General features: G+C 42.8%; 2 protein-coding genes across 2 annotated transcripts in view; both read left to right on the forward strand.

Annotated features, from left to right (window-relative positions):
• Window positions 1-14,221, forward strand: part of LOC129069306 (protein argonaute-1) — a 37,477-nt gene extending 23,256 nt beyond the window's left edge. Inside the window, exons 13-19 of the mRNA XM_054571964.1 lie at window positions 3,428-3,587; window positions 3,773-3,863; window positions 4,856-5,050; window positions 6,726-6,860; window positions 7,463-7,564; window positions 7,893-8,092; window positions 8,336-14,221. Coding sequence (XP_054427939.1) covers window positions 3,428-3,587; window positions 3,773-3,863; window positions 4,856-5,050; window positions 6,726-6,860; window positions 7,463-7,564; window positions 7,893-8,092; window positions 8,336-8,444 — 992 coding nt within the window. The 3' untranslated portion in view covers window positions 8,445-14,221. The remainder of the gene's footprint in view (window positions 1-3,427; window positions 3,588-3,772; window positions 3,864-4,855; window positions 5,051-6,725; window positions 6,861-7,462; window positions 7,565-7,892; window positions 8,093-8,335) is intronic.
• Window positions 14,222-18,713: 4,492 nt separating this feature from the next.
• Window positions 18,714-23,284, forward strand: part of LOC129069307 (protein argonaute-3) — a 94,862-nt gene continuing 90,291 nt past the window's right edge. Inside the window, exon 1 of the mRNA XM_054571965.1 lies at window positions 18,714-19,033. Coding sequence (XP_054427940.1) covers window positions 19,015-19,033 — 19 coding nt within the window. The 5' untranslated portion in view covers window positions 18,714-19,014. The remainder of the gene's footprint in view (window positions 19,034-23,284) is intronic.

Consider the following 23,284-nt stretch of genomic DNA (forward strand, 5'->3'; position numbering starts at 1 on the left):
TTAACTTCTTTCTCTCCACTAAATTAATACTATTGTCACTTTTTAACATAATTTTTTAATGTATTACTTTTAATCCTCACCCAAGGATATGTTTCTTATTGATTTTTTTAAAAAAGATTTTATTTATTTATTTTTAGAGAGAGAGGGAAGGAGGGAGAAAGAAGAAGAGAAACATGATGTGTTCGAGTGCCTCTTGCATGCCCCCAGCTGGGGATCTGGGCTACCACCCAGGCATGTGCCCTGACTGGGAGTTGAACAAGTGATCTTTCTGTTCCCAGGCCAGCGCTCAAGCCACTGAGCCACACCAGCCAGGGTTGCTTTTTATTGATTTTTAGCTAGAGAGGAAGTTGGGGAGAGAGAGAGAGAAACATCGATCAGTTGCCTCGTGAGTGTGCCTGACTGGGGATCAAATCCACAACCTTTTGGAGTACAGGATGACATTCAGACCAACTGAACCACCCAGCCAAGGCTTTAATGAAAACTTCTTATTGAAGTGTAATATAAATATAGAAATATTATGTATTCAGTTCGGTGAATTTTCACAAAATTCACACAGTATAAGCAGTACCCAATGTACCCAATTCTGTCTGGCAGCAGAATATTACCACAACCCCAAACTCCCAGTTACTGCAACTGCCGATCAGTGGAAGTCACTGTCTTACTGGCTTCCAACACCATAGATTAGCTTTGCCTGTCTTTGAGCTTTATGTGAATGGAATCATATGTTATGTACCTATTTGTGTTTGGCTTCTTGCATTCAATATTGTTTGTGAGATTCATCCATGTTTGTGTACTTGTAATTTGTTAGAATTTTACATCATGTGAATATATCACAATTTACATGCATTTATCCATTCTACCATTTATGGGCATATTTGGGGTATTTCCAGTTTTTACTATTATAAATAATGCTTTACTGAATTTTCTTGTGCATGTCCTTTGGACATACATACCATTTTTATTGGGTGTATACCTAGGAGGGATTTTAAGTGTACAAATTTACACTTCCACCAGGAGTGTGTGAGAATTTAGATATTTCTTTATCAAACTTGGTATTGGTAAAGAGACCCCAAGTGGGTCTCTTTCTTTTTTTGTTTTTAGGATTTTATTTATTTATTTTTAAACTTTTATTTTGATTTTAGAGGAGAAGGGAGGGAGAAAGAGAGGGAGAGAAACATCAGTGTGAGAGAGAAACATCCGCTGGTTGCCTTACTAATGTGCTCTGGCCTGGGACCAAACCTGTAACCCAGGCATGTGCCCCCACCAAGAATCAAACCAGTGACCTTTCGGTTTGCCGGATGACTGGGGCTATTTATTTTTAGAGAGGGGAAGGAAGGGAGAAAGAGGGGGAAAGAAAACATTGGTGTGAGAGAGAGAGACACAGACTGGTTGCCTCTCCTACATGCCCTGACCAGGGCTGAACCTACAACCAGGCATGCGCCCTGACCGGGAATCAAACTGGCGACCTCTCACTTTGCGGGAGGACTCCCAACCAACTTAGCCACACTGGTCAGGGCTGTCTCTTTCATTTTAACTATTCTTGGGGGTGTTTGGTGATAATGCATTGTGGTTTTAATTTTATTTCTCTGATAATTGGTAAGGTGGAGTAACTATATGTCTATTGGCTGTTTCACTAGTGTCTTTTGTAAAGTGTCTGCTTCAGTCTTTTTCTTTGTTTTTAATTGACAAAACTATCTTTTCCTTATTGATAACTATTCTTTATAATTTCTTTATTGAATGTGTATGTGTATTATACATCTTCTCTGTGGCTTGCGTTTTTACTTTTTAAAGGTATCTTTTGTTGAACAGAAATTTTAATGTAGTCCCACTTATCAATATTTTTCCTTTATGGCTAGTATTTTCCATGTCTTAGTTAAGAAATTCCAAGGTCATGAAGATACTAATCTGTGTTTTCTTTTAAATATTTTTTTAAAACCTTTCATATTTAGAACTGATCTGTCTCTGCCAGAAACTGTTGCTTTCTCTGCTTCCTGTCAGTGGTTCCTCGCTGGTGCAAAGCCTGGAATCTCAGCTCCCTGCCCACACCCAGAATCAGCAGATGTGCCCAGGACAGAAGCAGCTGCAGAAGAGAGCTCACCTCTGTGAGATTCCCTCTCTGGAGTGTTAGCCCCTCCAGTTCTTATTGGTACCCCTCTACTGCCCTCAAAAAGACAATTTCTGTATTTTATCTGACATTTCTGAATGCTTTCTGTAGAAGCACTGGTTTACCGCTAACTACTCCATCTCTCTTGGAAGTGAAAAGGATCCCTTTAGCCTCTTAAACATGCTCAAGTCTCTACCATTGAAAATATACCTAACCCTTCATTGATTCTATGTCTCCTTCTTAATACTTTATATTACCAAAATAGTTGTTGCCTCTGTATTTAATTTTTTGCCTTCATAACACTAAATCCAAAGGTCATTTCTGGTCCTCATTTTACCTGACTTCTTAACAGCACTTGACTTTGTTGAACACTTGCTTCTACTTGAAACTCTCTTCCCTTGGCATTCATGCTACAGCTGTCTTGATCTTCCTCTTAGTTCTCTGGATTTTTCTCCTTTGCAGACCCATCTTCTTCCTATTCTGCAAATATTGGGAGTTCCTGAAGATTCAGGACTAAGCTCTCTTTTTTTTATTCTCTTCTCTTCCTTGGTAATCCCATTAAGATCATGCCTTCACTTACCCGTACCTAAGTAGCTCACAAATTTTCATCTCCGTTTGACTACTCTTCAGCTTCTAACTACAATACCCAGGTGCCTAGTTGATACCCTCACTGGGATGACCAAAAAGCACTTTAAACTCAAAATGTCTCAAAAAGAGTTTATGATCTATCCATTCTACTACAAAAGCAAGAAACACAGAAGTTATCCATAAAAGTGATTTTTTCCTACATAGATACTCTGAGTCTTTTAAATATTTCTTGAATCTGTTTGTTTCTTCTCTATCTCATCAACTGCCTTGTTAATACAAGCTCTCCTCATTTCTTCCCTAGGTCAGTCCCCTTGTTCTCCTTTGTAGTTGCCTTGACCTTTTAGTTTCTCAGACATATAATGCTATCTCCTATCAGTGTGTGTTCGCATGCTGTTCCCTCTGCCTGCATTGCTCTCTCCCAAACTCCCCCCTCTTCTAGGTCCTTCTTTACCTTAAGATTTCAGTTCAATCAGTACTTAGTTCTTTCCTGGCTAGGTTATTACCCCCCATTAAAAGCTGTAATAGTGCCATGAAGTTTTCTATTGTAGCATTTATCCCTCTTGTATTTTTCATTATTTTTAAAATTGGTCACTAGAGAGTAAGCACTTTAAGAGTAGGGGCCCTATGGGTTTCTGGTCCCCATTGTGGTCCCTAGCACCTCATATACTTCCTGGATCTCGTAGACATTCATTAAGCATTTGTGAATGTACTAATCACTTCTCTCCCTGCTCATAGCTGAGGTGAAACGTGTTGGAGATACACTCTTGGGGATGGCTACACAGTGTGTGCAAGTGAAGAACGTGGTCAAGACCTCTCCTCAGACTCTGTCCAACCTCTGCCTGAAGATCAATGTCAAACTTGGTGGCATAAACAACATCCTAGTCCCACACCAGCGGTATGAACTCTATTGCCCACTTGCCCATTTCAAGCAAGGTACCATTCTGGGGATTGATGAAAAGATAGGACCCCACCCAGGCAGAGTGAGTCAGGCACAAGGGAGAGAGGACCAAAGTGGGTGCTAGATGGTGCCAGGAAGAGAAGATGCATCTCCTCACCATTTGTTTTCTCTTCCTTGTTTAGCTCTGCAGTCTTTCAGCAGCCAGTGATATTCCTGGGAGCAGATGTTACACACCCCCCAGCAGGGGATGGGAAAAAACCTTCTATCACAGCAGTGAGTTACAGTCTTCAACTTCCTCATACGGTTCTCTTAGGTCTGAGCTCCCAAGACTACACATTCCCTTAGCTCTGGCACTTGACCCTCCATAAGAACTTTTACTTCCAGATCATCCCCATTAACCACTCCTGTGGTGTCTTCATAAAATTAACTGTATGATGTCTTCTCCCTGCCCCCTGCCCACTGAGAGCAATGGGAGCGTAAGCTGTGACCAGAGACTTGGCCCAGTCGCCATCACTCCGGCTCTTTGTCCAAGCTCATCTCTTTCTCTCCCTGACCACTTTTGGGGGTTGGTAGTTCATATCTCTTTTCTGAAATCCCTTTTAGAGGAGTTAATTGGTTGCTAAGGCTGTCCTTACCCCTGATGCACCTGGTAGATTAGCTCTTTCTTATCCCTCTCTTAACCTCTCTGCTCTCTGTCCCCTAGGGACTTCTGAATTGCTAGAGGGATTCCTTCTCGCTTATGTTTCCTCAACCCTCATGTTTCTTCAGGCAGACTGGGATGCAGGGAAACCCTATATTGTGCATATCCCTATTTTTTTTTGTGGCCAGATAGTCTAGGCTCTGGTCACTGTCCCCTTTGAAAATGATGTCACTCCAACCACCTGCAGGAGCAGTTTTCACGATGGTTCCTGGGTAGATTAGCACTTGCAGGAAAATATGACAAGATTGTGGCTAAGGGCTAGGGAAATCAAACTTACCAAGTACCTGCTGTGGGGCAGGCCCCTGTGCAAGGTGCCTTATATGTACTATAACAGCACTGCACATAGGTGGTGTTCTTATTCTTATCTCCATTTGAAAGGAGGAAAAAGATTAAGTAACTTCAACATGGGTGATAGGACAGATTGAAACCAGGACTCATTGAATCCAAAACCCTACTCATTCGATAACATAGTTTTCTTGCTGAGAAGCCTTTGCCCAGACCCACAGCCTGATAGCATTGGGTGGGTGGAGGTTCTAGGGGCTTATTCTACTGCTTTGATTGTCAGGTGGTAGGCAGTATGGATGCCCACCCCAGCCGTTACTGTGCTACTGTGCGGGTGCAGAGACCTCGGCAGGAGATCATTGAAGACTTATCTTACATGGTGCGTGAGCTGCTCATCCAGTTCTACAAGTCCACCCGCTTCAAGCCTACCCGTATCATCTTCTACCGAGATGGGGTTCCTGAAGGCCAGCTCCCTCAGGTAGGGCCCACAGTAGGTAGAAAATACCTTCTGTATTGAGGCCAGGGGGCCTAATCACAGCAGAGAGTACTGCTTCCTTTTCTAAGCTATTAGCACTTGGAACTTGGCTAAATGAAAGAGATTTGGGAGCAGAGATCACAACTGAGAGGTGGTATGTACAAGCATCTGTAGACCTTTCTTCTAAAAAAAGACCTTCAGTGCCTGTTAGTATTTGGTTCACATTGAACACTGATTCTTTAGACCAATGGTTCTCAAACATCAATGTGCGTCAAAATCATCAGGATGGCTGTTAAAGCATTTTGCAGAGCTTACCCTTAGAATTTCTGATTTAGTGAGTCTAGGATGGGGCACTAGAATTTGTAGTTCTGACAGGTTCCTTGGTGATGCTGCTTGTCTGGAGGCCACTGCTGTTGACCTTTCTTCATAATGTTCCTTCTGTTCTTTGTGCCTGCCAAGCCTTCATATTTTGTTGTTGAAATTTGTAAACTGAACTAGTGTCCTTGACACAGTTACTGATAATGTAACTACCATTTATTGGGTACCTTTTCTGTGCCATTAACTGTGCTAAGCACTTCATATGCATTCTATTTAATGCTTACAGTAGCCCTATGAAATAATAATTATTCCATTTGACAGATGAGAAAACTGGAGCTTGGAAATGTTAAGCGATTTCTTCAGTGTCACTCAAGTTATAAGTAGTGGAACTGGGATTTACTTAAACAAATTGGTCTGGTTCCAAAGTCCATGCTGTTAACCATTACTGCTCAATTTCTTCCAAGGCATCCAGTGTTTCCTAAAATACCAGATAAGTTTATCATATCACTTCTCTGTTCAGAAATGTCTAGTTCACATAGCCTCGGGTTAAAATTCAAACTCCTTAGCGAAGTAGTCAGCTGTTATTAAGCCTCTGCTAGGTTTTCTGCGCTTTAGTTAATTATCTGTTTTAGTCTTCATGAAAGCTTTGTGAGGCTGGTCTTACTAGTAACTTTAGTAGTTGTAGAGAAAATGAGACTTCAGAGGGGTTAAGTAACTTGCTCAAGGAACTACAACTAGATAAAACTTGGGTTTAAACCTAGTTTTAATTGATCGTAAGTTCTATCCACCTCTACCATACAGTTTTGACTCCGTACATCTGATGTCCAAGGCCACAAGGCACCTATTGCCTATGGTTATTTACTTGTGTCTGCTTCTTTAGCTAGTCTGTTTTCTTATAGTCCTGCTTCTTTGTAGGATAGAATTTATCTACTCCCTCTGCACCTCACTCTGAACTATGTGTCTGCTCCTTTCTGGCGGTACCAACCTTGTCTGCTTTTGGAGGTCACAGGGGAACTCCCACTATCCTCCTGATACCGAAGGTCACCTTACTTTGGACATTGTGATTTTGGTGATTTCTCTCTGAACCTTGGTTCTGTGTCTTGATTTAGGTCTCTTTGCATAAAAATCAGGTAAGTGCTCTCTGCTAATGCCAAGACTCCTGGCCAAGGTTTTATAGGAAATTAGGTGAACTGCATATAAGGCTGATTCAGGCAGGAAGGGCCCATCAGCTCTAATCATTGTGTGTCAACTTATAAAGGGACACAGCAAAAAGCTGTATTATGTGTCAGCCCCTTAGTTTAGAAAGATGTGTGAACTCAAGAGGAGCTGTATGTCCTTTGTCTCCTCACCCTGTGCCTAGATCCTCCACTATGAGCTGCTGGCCATTCGTGATGCCTGCATCAAACTGGAAAAGGACTACCAGCCTGGAATCACTTACATTGTGGTGCAGAAACGCCATCACACCCGCCTTTTTTGTGCTGACAAGAATGAGCGAGTGAGTGAGGGATTGAGGAAGCCACCCATACCCTCATCCATCCTGCCTCCCTTCTTTTAATATGGAAGGAGCCCTTGAGATAAAACCTGGGGAGTTAGTCCTTGGCCTGTTCATCCTCTCTGGCCCCTTCCCTCTAGCTCTTGTGGTCCTTCCTCTACCACCTCCTTCCTTTTGTTCCCCCCTTCTCCCCTCCTTCCCTTATACTTCCTCTCCCTCCTCCTAGCTCCCTGGCCTATAGACCCCATATATAGACCAGCTCCCAAAGAAGGGAAAGGGAACTACCATTTATTGAACTTCTCCTATGTGCCAGACATTGTACAAGGCGTCTTCCTCACAGCAGCCCTGTGAGGTAGGTACTATTATTATCTCCAGTTTAACCTTAGAAAGGTTAAATGACTTGCAAAGGTCACACAGCTAATAAATGGTGAAATTAGCACTTAGACACAGTTCTTTGTGACCTTAGAAGCCCATTATTCAAGACCCAATACCCTCTGGGAACAGTGATCCTTTGGGATTCTGGTGGAGTCAGAGTAGAATTGAGTTGGGGCCCTATTTAGGGCCTGGCAGGTCTTGGGATCTTGGTTGTCTTTGTCTCTGTACAGATTGGGAAGAGTGGTAACATCCCAGCTGGGACCACTGTGGACACCAACATCACCCACCCGTTTGAGTTTGACTTCTATCTGTGCAGCCACGCAGGCATCCAGGTAGCTGGGCTATGTCCTGGGATTTCCAGTGGGTTGAAAATTAATTGGTTATTGCTACTGCCTCTGGAATATGTTTGTCATCACAGTGGCATTCAAATCAGGATTGTTCTCTTAATAAGCCCTTTTAGTGTATTTGAACAAAAGTTCACTTTGAGTATCTTAGGAAAATTGCCCATAAGAGGGGTTCTTTATGTCATGGGTGACTTTGTGTTTGCCTGTTTATGAGTGGTCTTCCAACCTAGTCATAATTTTAAACAGTGATCCTCTTCCTTATTATCAGCCATCCCCTCTGCCCAATCTGGGGCCCCTCACCTTCCTGTCTTCCCAGGGCACCAGCCGACCATCCCATTACTATGTCCTTTGGGATGACAACCGTTTCACAGCGGATGAGCTCCAGATCTTGACGTATCAGCTATGCCACACTTACGTACGATGCACACGCTCCGTCTCCATCCCAGCACCTGCCTACTATGCCCGCCTGGTGGCTTTCCGGGCAAGATATCACCTCGTGGACAAGGAGCATGACAGGTGAGGCCTGGGATCAGGCTGTCTTCCTTTTTGCTTCAGCCTCTGGTACCAGACCCTCCCAACTTTCCTTGGGTAGAAGGAAAATGGGTATTGTTCAATTTGGTGTCTCCGAGTTCATCTGCCAAATCTGGGTTGGATATTTGTTTTCTTAAGCTGGTATGGGAATCGGTACCCTAGGGATGGGGGAAGGGATTAGCAGCAGCTCAGTTCACCAGGAAGGACTTCTTTCATTTTCCTTTTCAGTGGAGAGGGGAGCCACATATCGGGGCAGAGCAATGGGCGGGACCCTCAGGCCCTGGCCAAAGCCGTGCAGGTTCACCAGGATACTCTGCGCACCATGTACTTCGCTTGAAGGCAGAACGCTGTTACCTCACTGGATAGAAGAAAGTTTTCCAAGCCCCAAGAGCTGTGCCGCCCAAATCCAGAGGAAGCAGGGAGGAGGGAGGTGGAGCAGGGAGGAGTGCAGAAGGCCTTGTTTCCTTCCACAGATGGGGCAAAAGGGTGGGGAACAGGGCCAGTAGGCCAGAACACCAGCCAGAAATTTCTGATATTCACCTCATACCCCTCACCCCATCTTGTCACATCTGGCCCTGACCACTGGACCAAGAGGGGCAGCACCGGTGCCCACCATACACACAGGTGTCTCATGTGACTCACAGTGCTAAAGACTCATGCCTGACAGCTTGGTAAGGTCGGCTCTGCAGTCCTGCGGACAAAAGCTGGTAGGTTTGGGTTTGATACTTTAGATGGGAAAGTGAGGTGCTTGAGAAAGTGGGTGGGAGGAGGGAAGGATTTTTTAGGAGCCTTAATCAGAAAAGGTCTAGATTTGTTTAAGAAGAAAAACGAAACCAGACCCAGATCAATATTTTAGGATACAAGATGTTTTAATGGGTTAAGTATCCACTTTGTAGGAAGGTTTTTTAATGCTAATGGTTTTGGTTGCTCCTCCCCCTGCCGCCATCCCCCCCCCCTTTTCCTTATTCTTCTCTCTCCACCTTTTCCTACCCTACCTTATACCTCCTCCCTGATAAGACATCCAGCCCCTTGTATGACTTAAGGCACTATGGCACTTAGCTCTGAAGTGACATGACCCTGTCTTCCTTCCGCCTGCTGGTGGGTAACCAGTGCCTTCCCTGTAACGGTAATGCTGCAGAACTGCAACCTTTTGTACCTTTCTTTGGGGGGATAGGGTGGGGGTGGGAGAGGAGGTAGGTAGGTGGGGAAGAAATACCCCTAACCCAACAAGCCTCCAGCCAGAGCGCCAGCTATTTTGCATTTAAAGGAATTGACTTTCATATTCATTGAGCTTTTTAAAAGGTTACAACCTCAAGATGGTTAAAATCCATTGACATTTGCACTTTCAGACCTGACAAGTCTCTGGAGCTGCTGAGATGACTGGCTATACCTCCTTTCCTCCCTGTCCTCCCACCACCCTCCCGCCTGCCTGGGTCTGGAGTTACTTTCATAGCTTTTCTCACTCTTGGCTTATTTTTTTCCCCAATGGTCAAGTCTCATATGTTTCAATATTTCTTAACTGGGGTGTCTTAAAACAAACGATCCTTAGGTCTAAAATAAGAAAAAAGCAAAAAACTAAATGTTATTTTTATATCATAACTTGAGTCTATTGCCAAAATCTGGATATCCCTCCAATGCCCAATGAGTTTACGTCCCAGAAACATTGAGCCATTTGAAGGAACTATGTACCTGACTTGTTTTTTGGCCTGGCTAGGTAAGGGGCGGTTATCTCCCCAGTGTGGGGCTCAGGCTCCCTCTTTCCTCTGTGCAGAAAATACCTTTTTCTTGCTATAGGCTCCGTCCTCTGCACTGCCCTGCACCCTTTCCTGCAAGCGCATCTTCCCCTTCCTCTGGACTGTCCTCTGACACTTTGGCTCATCCCAGATTCCAGCGTGTCCTGTGAACAGGCTGGAGGATTTTGCTGCTCCCTATTGCTTCTGTTTACACAAATGAATTTTTCCTGGTTTCCCACTAGGGCATGTGAATGAGTGGCATGGGCTTTTTTTTGTTCGTTTGTCTGTTTCCCTGGATAGAAATGGGGTTTGGCTGTCTTGTAGAACTGGAAAGGTAGGGGGTTCTAGCTTGGTGCCTGCTGGCCTTAAGGTAAGGCCCCCTCTTTCCTTGACTGTTCATTTTCTTCTTTCCCATTTCTTGGGATGAGAACTTGCAGCTTCAGTGTGGAAATTCCTCTTTTTGAATGCCTGGGCTTGGGTTTGCCCCAGTTTGGTGATAAAGCCATGACACTTTAGACCTAGTTCAGGCTTGGAGGCGAGCCGGAAGAAAGCCGGTCTGAATCTGGCCCTGTGCAGTTAAAGCTACCATTTTCCCTCCCCAGCAGCCCTTGTACAGACCCAGATTTGCTATGCAAAACAGTCACTCCCAGGTTCTGTTCTGGTTGGCTACTTTGTTTAGTAACTTCACAAAACATAGCACAAACATTGATTATGGAGGAAGGCATCAGGACTGTTGAGTAACTCTTCCTTTACTTCTTTCCTACTGGCTACAGCATTGGGTGTCCCATGGGCACAGCCCAGCTGAAGAGCAGATCGGAGGGCTCTGGGAGGAGTTAGCTCACTGGAGAGCCTACATTCCTTACACAAGTGCCTAAAGAGAGTGATGCCAACACTCCATCTGCCCTGTCCATCGCCTTCATACACTGTCTACTTCATGTTCAGTCACCCTTAGGGGAGGAGAGCTCTCTTGGGACAGTGGGCTCTGCATGTTCTCTTCTTGGGTGCATTTTGGGGCTAGGATCAGGGCATTATTCCTGGAGGGTCCAGTCATTCACCAGCATTTGCAATTATCCATAGGGAGCTGGTGGTAGCCACCTACTCTCAGCGACAAGTTTGTGTTCTTTCCTTTCTCTCTTTGCCTCACTCTCTCCAGTTGAGTTTGGAGCTGGGGCTTGAAATGTATTTTTTAGCCCTTTGGCATTGCACATGCCATTCAATAAATAAAAGGCAAGAGAAGCAGCTTGGGCAATAGCAAGAAAATGACTTCTTGCTCTGATTTTATTTTATTTTTTTAATCTTCGAGACTTGAAAAATAACCCTTGACCTTGAGGATTGTTCTTGTTTGAAAGATAGTGCATGCAGATTGGAAGTTGGTGTTCGCAATAAGCTTTAGCTTTCCTGAATATGGTTTAGGTGGTGCTACCCACTTAAGCTCCGAGGAAGCACTGGATCATGACCCCAGCCTCATCTTTTTAGACAAGTCTCTTACTCCTTCGTTCCATTCTTTGCCTAGCTTTTCCTCTTTTCTCTTTCCCTGGCTTCCTTCTCTTTTTTTTTCTTTTCAGTCAGCTTGCTTGCTGATCTGCCTGCCTGATGAATTCTCTATATGGCTACAATGATCCCACTGTTAGCTGGCAAGGTCAGGCTTAGCTTCTTGGCTGCAAAAGACCAAGAATCTGTTCCCCAAGCCCGGTGATGTTCTCTTTGGGCTGGACTGCCCTCAAGCTTACAAAAGGGCTGAGCAGTAGGCATGCCCAAATGGCATGAAATCAGGGTCTTCTGGCAACTTTCACACCTGTCCACTCCTTGGACTTGGTTTCTCTCATTGCTCTTTCTAGATCTGGATTCATTTTTCTCTACCTGGGGCTTCCCTATCCTGAGAATCTGTTAGGATTGCACTGTATGGGTATCCAGGGATCAGGGTTAGGGGATAGACATGGGAGAAGAAGAGAGTGATGGGAAGAGAATGGAGAGAATTTGGATAAAAAAGTGGGAAGGGAGAGCACTGCTCATTGGTCATTTTTCCAGTCCAGCCTGGGCCCTTGGGGGTTGAGGTGCTATTGCTGGCCTCTGGGGATAAGCCTGGACTCCTGTTGCTGGGAACTTAGGCTTAGAATAATGCTGAAGAAGAAGGTACCTAAAGGCATAAAACCTCCCTAAAAAGCTCCTGGTTTTCACCTAGTAGATAGCTCCTCTTTGGCTAAGCAACAGGGTTTTTTTTCTTGCCCAGAATTCTGTAAATGAGACTTAGTGCTCAAGATGGGCAGCCAAAGAGACATTTCTTAGTTGGCCCATGGAATACCTGCAAGGCAGGTCGGGCAGTGTTTCAGACCTGGCGTCATGAGTAACAAAGAAAAATGGAGGTTTTTTACTCTTCAAGGTAGAAAGTCATCTCAAACTAGCCAAAATGCAGTTTCGGAAACTACATCGGGGGAAGATATTTTTATTTATATTTATTGGGCCTAGGCCAATCTAGGATGGTAGCTGGGATGCCTTCCTTTTTAAAGTCTGATCATGGCAGGGATGTGCGGGGCACTCTTCTCTATTTGGCCTTCTGAGCAGATCAGGGAGAAGGGAAGTTCCGATTTTCTTTCCCCCATTTAATAGGACTTGCCTTCTCCCTCAGCAGGGAGAAGCTAGGTTGGTGCTCTCGTCTTACTCTACTCCTACTGACTTAGAACCTTTGGCTGCTGTTTGGGAGCCCAAGAAGGGGAGTGGAGGGAATGGCTCAAAACAACAAAAAAATCAATAAGGTGGGGAAGGCAGATTTCCTTTTTAAAAAAGGAAAATAAACTCTCCAAGGATTGTGCAAGTAAAGACAATGTATCAAAATGCACGGTGTCCCCTGGTATAGTAGCAATAAGGAAAAATGAAATGACTTTTCCTGTGTACACAGTCCAACCTGAATGGTGTGTGATGTTGGCACTTAGCAGCCATCTGGTGGGCATGTGTGACTACTCTGGGTTTACTTTAGTTTCTAAACTTTTGATCCTTCTCAAGTCCAGCATGGATAGGGAAATGTCCCTGGAGCCCCACAGCTGTGTACTTGTTTCCATTTGTTTCCCTTTGAGACTTGTGTTTGTGTCCTGCTTTGAGCTGTACCTTGTCCAGTCTATTGTAAAATTATCCCAGCAGCTGTAATGTACAGTTCCTTCTAAAGCAAGCAACAGCAGCACAATTCTGTGTTTTATAAAGACATTGGTGGCTTCTGTTTCTAAAGTGCAGTCTCTCTCTCTCTTTCTCTCTCTCTCTCTCTTTTTTTCCTATTAGCAAAGCAAACAGTTGGGATTAATTATATCTCTGATAAATTTTAAGCTAGACTAATTGATTGTTATGAGAGCAGAACCATGACTTCTAAAGGAGGAAAGTGGATAAAGTCCAGAGTGTTGAAACTGCAGATTGTATGTAATCATATTTCACAGGGCCTCCATTTATTCTTCAACAAACATATGAAATACTGTGTCCCACAATATCGTTGGGAGAAAGGCAGGCACAATTCAAAAATGAGGGAAATTGTCTTCTTAAGGAGCTTAAAGTTTGGTTGGGGTTATGAGTTGCCAAATGGTCCCCTGGTACAGGAAAGAGATGATGAGGGGACTGAAACAAGGCTATACAGCTATGGCAGTGAAGATAGGAAAGGACAGATTTGAGAAATACTCAGGAGATAGAATTAAGAGGACTGAATGGATAATAGAAGGGTAAGAGAGGAGTAGAGGCTAATGACCAAGTTTCCGCTTGGGCAGGTGAGTGTACCGGGACATTCTTGTAACCAAGATGTGAAGAGGAAAGACTATAGAAGGAAGCTGGTGAATTTTGTGAAGAAAGACAATTAGCCTTGTATAGACTGAGTTTTGAGGTTCCCATGGGGCAATGAGGTTGAGGTTTCCAGTAAACAACTTACGTTTTGGTGCTCAGGGAAGACTACAAAACTGCAATTGTAGATACGGGATTCATACTCACATAGATGATAGTTGAAGCCATAGGAATGAAAAAGATGGTTTAGATAAAGAGTAGAGTGAGGGAAACATTGTATACAAATCTAGGAAACAATTTAAGGGATGAGAGGAAGCAGAGCCTAAGATGATTGTCAAATCATTAGTAGATATTTTGTATATTTTTGATTTAATGAGGTGGGAGAAAAGTTGAGAGTGGAATAGAATCCAAGAAGGGTGTGATTAACAGCATGAACTGCTGCAGTAGGAAAGGGGTATTTTTTCCTACTCAGTTTATCCTCCACCCCATCTTCTTTGGGACTTTAGAACTTTATGGTCATTCTCCAGTATTTCTTGAAAAGGAGCATTGGAAAAACCTAATTTAAATAAGGCTAAGACTAGGTCTTCCAAGTTGTTCACCACAACCACCACCACCACCTCTAGCTTCCTCCTGTTTTCAGGAGATACTTGTAAAAGAGTAAAATAAACAAACCTAATTTTGTTCCTAACCAGTGTCATAGATGGTGTTCAGTGCACTCTGTATCTATAGCACTTAACAGCTTGCTCTATTTATTTTCATGACTTGTTTCCCTTAGAGTCTGTGAATTCCTAGGAGCAGAAAGTACATTCTATTCACTTTAGTCATCTTAGGGCCATAGCATATATTAAGGGGTTAATATTTGTGAACAGAACTGAAATGAGCTAGAAATCTGGTTTATAAATACAAGGGGTGTGGTGTTGGGAAATCAAGGTGATACTGAGTGTACAGAATGGACTTAGCATTTCTAAATCTTCAGGTAAACAGAAACTTAACGAGATTATCATCATCTTTTCTCACTCCCATCCCAACTTGGAGGTTCTTTGGTTTTGTATTGTACCTTCAGCTGATGGCACAAATGTCAAGCATGTAAGCTCTGGTGTTTCTCCCTGGTACTGCTAGAACACTGTTACTCTGTGGGGAGATGACTTAGAGCATTCTGGCATAGAACCCAGGGAGAAATTTTCATTAGCAGCTAGTATGTGCATAAGTGGGCCTAGCATTCCTTGGGAGGCCACATGTTGTGACTTTCCCAATTGCAGAAGTGACCTGTGGACACCACCTGCCAGATTCCCTTGGGAGCAAGTCAGCCAGACCCATGCTTATTTTCAGCAGCAGAGTTTAGTGAGGTTGCTTGAACTGAGCAGATTGGAACACCGAGATTTTTCCCAGTTGAAATAAAGCTTAAATTTATGACCCTTAATGAAACAGAAGTATTTAGCAGAGCAAGTGGGAAGATGATCATTATGGCATTTTTTTTTTTTGCCATAAATTTGTTTTTAGAAATGATTGATGTTACCAAAAAAATCAGGATTAAACGGCTGTTGATCACTAATAAAGAGAAAAATATGGTGGGAGCCCAAGGCCTGATTTGTCTGGTTCTGGAGCTCAAGATTTTTAGTTAAGGCTTGTCCTAGCACCCCCACACATCCTTTTTCATTGTTGGTTGAGCAGTGTTCCCTCTGCTCTGTTAATTGGCAACATATATTTGTAGCAAGTACTTGACTAGGTGTTTTGTACAGTGTCTATTTACCTTATTTGCATCTTCACAGCTTTCACGTGAAGAAGTTTATCAGTTAACTTCAATTGCATATAACAAAACTCCAATTAAGTTGGCTTAAATAAGGAAACTTTCACATTACAGGAAGTCCTGATTTAATATGACGGCTTGATGATAATACTGACAACCAGGTTCTTGCAATCTTTTTGCTCTTCTATCCTGTGTTGGTTATCCTCATGCTAGTTCACCTCGGGGTCCCAAGATGGCTACTGTAACTCCGGGAAGGAAATGCTGACAGAACAATGTCTAGCAGAAGGAGGACTAATTTTTTCCAATGTGTCATTTAAAGTGAGAACAGCCCTGAAAACCCCAGCAGATCTGGCCTCATGTTTCATTTGCTAGAAATGGGCCATCTTCCCCTTCCTGTCATTGACAGAGCTAATGAGATCATCCATCCAGCATGGCTGAAATTAATTGAGTTACCCTCTAAATCAATGGATTAGAAAGACAAGTCATGTCTGTTAGGCAAGAGAGAAGGAGATAAAGGCTTGGGTAGGTATCTAGCAGTGTCTGCTCTATGTAGGTCCTTTGGTGTTTACAGATGAGGAATGTGAGGCTAAGAGGGAGTGACTTCTAGGATCACAGATAGTAGCTTAGAGCCTTTAGTCTTAGCTCTGTCCCTAAAGCCAGGATGTTTCATATTGTGTCCTGCTGTAATACAAAGTACAGTTGACCCTTGAACAACACAGGCTTAAACAGCACAGGTTCCCTTATATATGGATTTTTTTCAGTAAATACACAGCCCTTTGTAGTCCCAGGTTTTACATCTGCAGATTCAACCAAGTGCAGTTGAAAAACTACTGTATTGTCAATCCCCCACTGGGATTCTGTAGATGTAGAAGGCCAACTGTACACATTGTTCTACACCATTTTTATATAATGGACTTGAGCATCCTTGGATTTTGGTATCCACAGGGGGTCCTAAAAACAGGTCCCCAAAGATGACCACAGTTAAGTTGGTCATATTCAACATAAAAGTTAATATCCAGGCTTTTGACTTTTTAACCTGGGGGTTGCTGCCCATGTTATTAAGGGGTAAACTATAGCTTGCTTTCTGCTGTCTAAAAACTTACGGTCTCGGAGAAGAGATTTGAACTCATCGCAACTAACTTCAGCCTATGTGAGAGGAGAGAATTCAATCCAGATGCTCTCCTCATCCAGTGGTGTGTGTTTTGCACAGGAAGCCTAGGAATGCAACATTCAGTGTGCATTGATTTCCTTGCTCCTGTGATTTCTGTACTATTTTTTACTATTTTTCTGGAAGCCCACTCATCTACTACTCCACAATTATTTATGGAATGCTGCTATGTGCCAGGTATTGGCACTGTTCTAGGCACTGGGGCTGTGACAGTTAACAAGATACACAGAGAGCCTCCTGTTTGCCCTTAAGAGCAAACTCCTTTGAGAATGAGGTTATCCAAAACTAGGGTGTGCATTTATTTAGTCAGGGGCAAGCCTCATACACCTTTTGTTTCTGGCAGAATCATTCAAATTTTTTTTGCTTTCCCACTTTCTGGTACTACAGTTCATGATATTTATATGGGCACACTTGAAAGAGGTGGAGGTCACAGCAGAAGTAGAAGGGAAGACATCATTGGCATTTGTTAATTTGGATCTAATTAGAAGGTCCAAATCCTGCTTCATCAATGTCAACAAAGAAGACAGTGGTCCACCTCTAGGGTTCATCACCGTCACCATGTCTACTCTGGGAGACAAAGAAGAAGCCTGCAATCATTGAGGAAACAGTTCCAGAACCAGGGGTTGAAGGTTGCACAACAGCTGGTATTTACCCTGTTAGATGCTCCTATAGACAAGGCTTGAAAATAATTTTGAAGATACTGTGTTTTATCTGGTGACATTTTGATATTTTTTAATTGGAGAGGGCATTTTCACTAACAGTTGTAAGGACGGGAAGGAAGAAATGAGAAAGAATTGGAATCAGATACGGGTTTGAATTCAGTTTACGAAGTGTTTACAGGTAGGTGCATCAATTAAGTGCTTTAAAATGGTAACATAATAGTAACCATCTTGAATAATAAAATAGTAACCAAAACCTTTAAATTCACTAACATTTAGGGTTTTCTTTGTGCTTTATGTACATTCCTTAGCCTCACAACTGTAAGGTACATTTTATTCTCCATTTTATTGATGAGAATGAAGCCCAGAGGCTCAAGTGACCAGTCCAAAGTTCCACAATGATTGGTGGGGGAACATATTTAGGATACTTTTTTTCCTTCTTTGCTCCAAGCTTTTAAAAAAAGAACATACTTTGATTTTTAAAAGTCTAACCATTATTAATGTTTAGAGACAGGGAAAAGTGAACCATTCCTGAGCCTGAATAAGTATCACCAGTAAGGTCAACAAATAAGGACCTACTACTTGCCAGTTCATGCGCTGGTCCTGTAATCTTAAAAAGTTTACATTCTAGTGGGAGAGGGAGTGAGCACACAATAAACTTAGTAAAAGCAAATTAGAGATTGGGACAGGATTAGTAAGGGAAAATGCTGTAATAAAAAAAGTCCCCATCCTACCGGGAAAGCCCTCGGGTAAGTCTTGAGGTATAAAAAGGCGAGTGGAGAGAAGAGAGGATTCCTGGCTAAGGCAACCAAAAGCAGGCCCCAAGCTGGAAAGCAGTGCTTTGCCGGTTAGGGGAGTGAAGCGGTACAGCATAACTGAAGTGCTAACGAGTCTTGCTAAAGATGGGGTCCCCGGTACGCCCAGCGTTCTGGCCCCGGAAAGGAGTTACGGTCTTCTCAGTGGGAAGGAGCGCTATTAAAGAATTTTAAACGTGGAAATTATTCGATCTGATATTTGCTGAATGTCCTGTTTTTTCATCTTTTCCCAAGTTAAATTGCACATTCCCCGCCCCCCTCCACCCCCAAATAATGGTCGTCAAAGCAACCCTATGGAGTTGATCAGCTGTGGCGGTTACGTGATCTGTTGAGGAGGAAGGGCGTGGGGCCGTCCAAACTGGGCGTGGAGGGAAGGGCTCGGGGACGAGGGCGGCCCTCTCAGCGGCAGGTCAGGGCCCTGCACCTCGATAAACCCCGCTCCAGGTAGGCTCTTCCCCGGATAAGCTACACCGCCCTCCGCGACGTCACCTCACGCAGGCACGGCTTCGCAGCAGGATGGTGCGAGGAGTCCAGCCCCTCCGGGTCGTCTCGGGCCGGCGCGACCCAGCGGAGGACCGTGGGAGGGCGGGCACCGCCCGCACCCTGCCGCACAAGCCTCAGGCTCCGCCCAGGCTCGGCGCCCGCTTCCCGACACTCCTGCGTCGTTCGCACGGACGTCGGGCGAGATGGGGCAGCGGAACTGACGCCAGCGGGCTTCCGGGGGCGGCCCCCGGGGAGGTCGGCGGCGGAGCCGCAGTCCTGAAGGGGCAGTGTAAGCGCCCGCTGGCGACGCAAGTTCCGCACCGAGCTCACCTCTCCTTCCCTCACGCTTCTTCCTCTCGCCTAGTCGTATACTGCCGGCGGCTCCTGCTAACTAAAGCTTTCGGAGTGCGGGCGCTGAAAAGAAGCTGTCGCCACCTCGCCTTGCGGCCAAGTGAGAGTGCCTGTCGCACCGCGTCGCCCCCTGCGCCGCCTCCTTGCCCCCAGTCGCGGGCGCCTTTCTCGCTCGAAGCACACCCCCCAGCTCCATGAATGGAAATCGGCTCCGCAGGTGAGTGTATCAGAGCTGTTGGCCGGGTTAGTAGGAGTGTCGCCAAATCATCGTCGCTCCCTCAGCCCCGGCGCCGGTGTGCGAGGTGAGCGCGGTCCAGGCGGCTCTCCTCTCTGCCGGCTCCTCCTCCGTCTTCGCGCAGCCCCGCTGCAGTTTCCCGAAGCCACTGAGTAGGCGAAACTGCGGGGGAGGGGACAGTGCTTAAAGGATTGAAGTTTGGGGCTCTCTAGGCGATATTACTCTTTCTGGAGCCATCGCTTTTGTTATTCCGGTTGGAGGTGTAACGGTGTGCGTATCCTTTAACCCGGTTGTGTGTCCCGTAGAGGCGCTGGAGCGGCCAGTCCTCTCCATTCCTTACCTCTTAAGGTAGTTGTGAAGATAGAGTGAGATAACAGATGAGAATTAAGCTTGGTTTTAGTGCAACGTCATCCCCGAGTTCTCTTCTGATGTTTGTGGGAGCGTAGGGTATACAGGGTGTGGCAAAAGTAGGTTTACAGTTGTTGGTATGGAAAATAGTACGATAATGAGTAATACAAGGATAAACTATATTTCGTGTACTCACCACTGTAAATCTACTTTTGCTCCACCATGTAGTTTCTGAGGCTCTTGAAAATGTCCTTCCTATCAGGCTGGATCACTGCTTATGTGAGGAGGTGGATCCTAAAATTGCTGACAGTATTGTATTTTTCATTCTCTGATCCCTAGAGAAGCGTTGTCATATTCCTGGAAATTTGGAATTTAAGAAAACCGCTTTCTGTTCTTGGGAAAGACGGTAATCCTGAGAAAAACGGTAGTGTTGAGAAAAAAAATTGCAACTTGGGCAGTACTTAGAAGAAAAAAGCACTCTCTATGGTTCTAAACTAATTAATTGAGGGACATAAAGTAGATGTTACATAATGGTTTGCTTTCCACTCATACTTCGTATGTTAAATTTGAAAGTTTGCTTCATCCAGACTGTCAAAATATATAAACAAATTTTCAAAATATTGGGGAAGAGGGTAAGCCCTGGGTTTCACATCTCAATTTGTCAATTTGGGAGGTAACTGAATATGAGATAAGAAGAGCTTATATAAAAGAAACTGGTGACATAATGATAATAATGAATTTATTGATTAGGTTAAAGAGTAATTGTCAAATACATCTGTGTCAAAGCATTCCAATTGTAGATGTGGGACGGGGAGTTTATTACAAGTCAATATTTGGAATTTTCTCTAATCAACTTGTACCATTTCTCTTTTTCATGCTCCATTTTTTTTTCTACTTAATATCTTCTTAAAAAGGGAAAGTTTATCTAGATTGTGAAAGTTTTAGACTATCATCTGTTTATCATTGATTGGTGTTTTTCCAAAACTGTGTCCTGCCTTTGTTTTTTTTAGCTTTCTACTATACTATTTAGGGAATGTGATGATTTGTGGCTATAGGTGAATTTTACGTAACTATCCTGTTGTTAAGCCTGGGAAACAAAACATGAAAGTTAAACTTTGTTAATCATTCTAAAACTTTTAAAGATATTTCAAACATTTTTTCAGAGACATTTTTTCTTCTTTGGGTTTTTTAAAATATGAAATTATGCCTAATATACTGACATCTTAGAAAATTTTTCTGAAGTCAAACCACCTAGTCAACTGGTCCAACTAACCAAGTGTGATTCAGTAAATGCTGCTGCGAATTCTTGAGCTAAGAATTGGACATCTTGAAACACAAAGTTTATGCTTGATTGACTATAATCTCTAAAGAAGATAAGGCCTGATTTTGCCTCAAGGTTGTAATAATCAAAAACAAAATTTTCATTCTTCCTGAAACTTATATGCAGTTGTTATGCTGCATATGAAATTGAAACTAGGTGTTGGGGGAAATGTGCAACTAAGTTTTAAGTCAGTAACTTGCCAGATGTTTTTTGGTTTAAAAAATTTTACATGTAAATATTCTGTGTAAATGTGTCTATGAAATCAGTATTGGATCTTGGCGCTCTAATTCTTTTCTAAGTTTTTCTTTTGTATGGAGATTCTCAGGAATCCTCTTAAATTTATTACATTAAAGACTTTGAATACAAATACTATATAATTGTTGATGAATCATTCCTCATCAAAAGTTATATGTGTATTTTTCCCTTTTGCATGAAACCTCTTAAGTGATTTTTAAGGGTATCCTATACAAACTACTGACAGTACTGTGTGAACTTGGATTTCACCAAAACTGGCACAATTGGTTTTTTTTTTAAGATTTTATTTATTTTTAGAGAGACGGGATGGGAGGGAGAAAGGGAGGAAGAAAAACATCGATGGGTTGCCTCCCTCTCTCACACGCCCAGACCAGAACTGAACCCACAACCCAGGCACGTGCCGTGACTATGAATCTAACAGGCAACCTTTGCTTTGTGGGATGACACCCAACCAACCGAGCCACACTGGTCAGGATACAATTGGTTTTTAAATAGTAATAATTAATAGTTAGCATATGTATTTATGACTCCTTAGGAGAACTTCTCTTGAAACCCTATTTTTTATGGTTTAATTACAGCTGGACTAAGAGTTATGTTTTAGTTCCAAATAAGTAAGGATTTGAGAAGCAGAAATGTTCATTGAGATTTTACTTCTCCTGAGCAGCTGTTTTTTTTAGGACCGTACTATTCTAGTCTGTATTTTAAAGTCAAGTCAGAATACTGTTTAGAATTAATGGAATTGTACTTACCTACCAATGGAAGAAAAACATTTACCTTAAATGATTGATATGCAATTTGATTTGACGGGTTTGGTAATTGTCTTATACAGTCTTGCAAAAGTGAATAGAATGTGTTTTTTTCTTAGTTGTATTTTGTCCTTTTTTTAAAAATCCTCTCCTGAGGAGACATTCAGAGAGAGGAGAAGGTGTGCATGATAAAAACATAGATTGCCTCCTCTAAGGGCCCCAATTGGGGAGTGAACCTACAACCCAGGTATCTGCCCTGACCAGGAATTGAACCCAGGACCTTTCAGTACACAGCACAGGGCTCCAGCCAGCTGAGCCACACTGGCCAAGGCTCTTAGTTGTACTTTTAAATTCATGTTTAAATAGTTGTTTTAGGGCTCTGCCTTCTTTAATAATAGAAGTCAAGAAAAGTCATTTGAGAACAAGTTTCAAACGGATAAAAATTTTATGTATGGAAGCTAGATTTGAATGAAGTTAATAAAAGTGGGTTTAAAATACTAAAAAATATAATGTCATTAGGTTCTCAGTTGAGTATTTAAATGTTTAATCACTTTAGGAAATGCTTTTATTGTTATATAAATTTTTAATGAATTTCCTCGCTTGTAGATTTTTGTCTTGGAAAAAAATGTCAAAATACTCCTCTGGGAAGGCATGCATTTTGAACATGGAAAAGGGTTTGTTTGTTTGTTCATTTTTACTTGGTTGTCCCTTAAATTTTAGTTTGTGCTGTTCTGGAGTGGCTATTAAAACTTTTTCTTTGCCCTGACTGGTGTTGCTCAGAGGTCTGGGCATCACCCTGCAAAACAAAAGGTTACTGGTGGGCTGTTCCCCTGTTGGAGCACTTGCAAGAGGCAACCAGTCAGTGTTTCTCTCACACATTGATGTTTCTCTGCCTCTTTTTCTCCTTCCCCTCTCGTCTCTCTAAAAATAATAAGTACGTAAGTAAATTTTAAAAATATTAAAGAAAAAAAAACCTTTTTCCCTAATGTTTGCTATTCATAATTGGCAGTGGGACTTATAAAAATGTGGAAGATTATTTTGATTTTTTTTTAAAGAATTTATCTAATAATGACGGAACACCGTGGGGGAAAACTGAAAAGGAGACAAGAAATAACTTTTTCTTTTAAACAAAGGCCTTACAGGAAAAAAGAACATACATGTAACCCTTAAATATAATTCATTTAACATGATACTCATTCAGTCCCTCAATATAAGCACTCTTTAATAAATTTTTAAATTTATTTCAAAATTCCAAAACTAATAGGGTTGCCAGTTTGATTCCCAGTCAGGGCATATGCTCAGGTTATGGGCCAGGTTCCCAGTAGGGGGCATGTGAGAGGCAACCACACATTGATGTTTCTCTCCCTCTTTCTCCTTCCCTTCCTCTCTAAAAATAAATAACATGAAAAAAAAAGGCCTACAGTTGTTCCTGTGGAAAATAATAATAAATAATACAAGAATAAAAAAATTAGTTTTAAAAAATTAAGTAATTTATGAAAATGGTTAGAATGAATGAAATGATAACTAGATACTCCTTCCTTTTGCTCTTTTGGAAAATTTTAT

The sequence above is a fragment of the Pteronotus mesoamericanus genome, unplaced genomic scaffold, assembly GCF_021234165.1.
Source record: "Pteronotus mesoamericanus isolate MK-2021 breed Mesoamerican mustached bat unplaced genomic scaffold, CSHL_Meso_final contig_221, whole genome shotgun sequence".
NCBI lineage: Eukaryota > Metazoa > Chordata > Mammalia > Chiroptera > Mormoopidae > Pteronotus > Pteronotus mesoamericanus.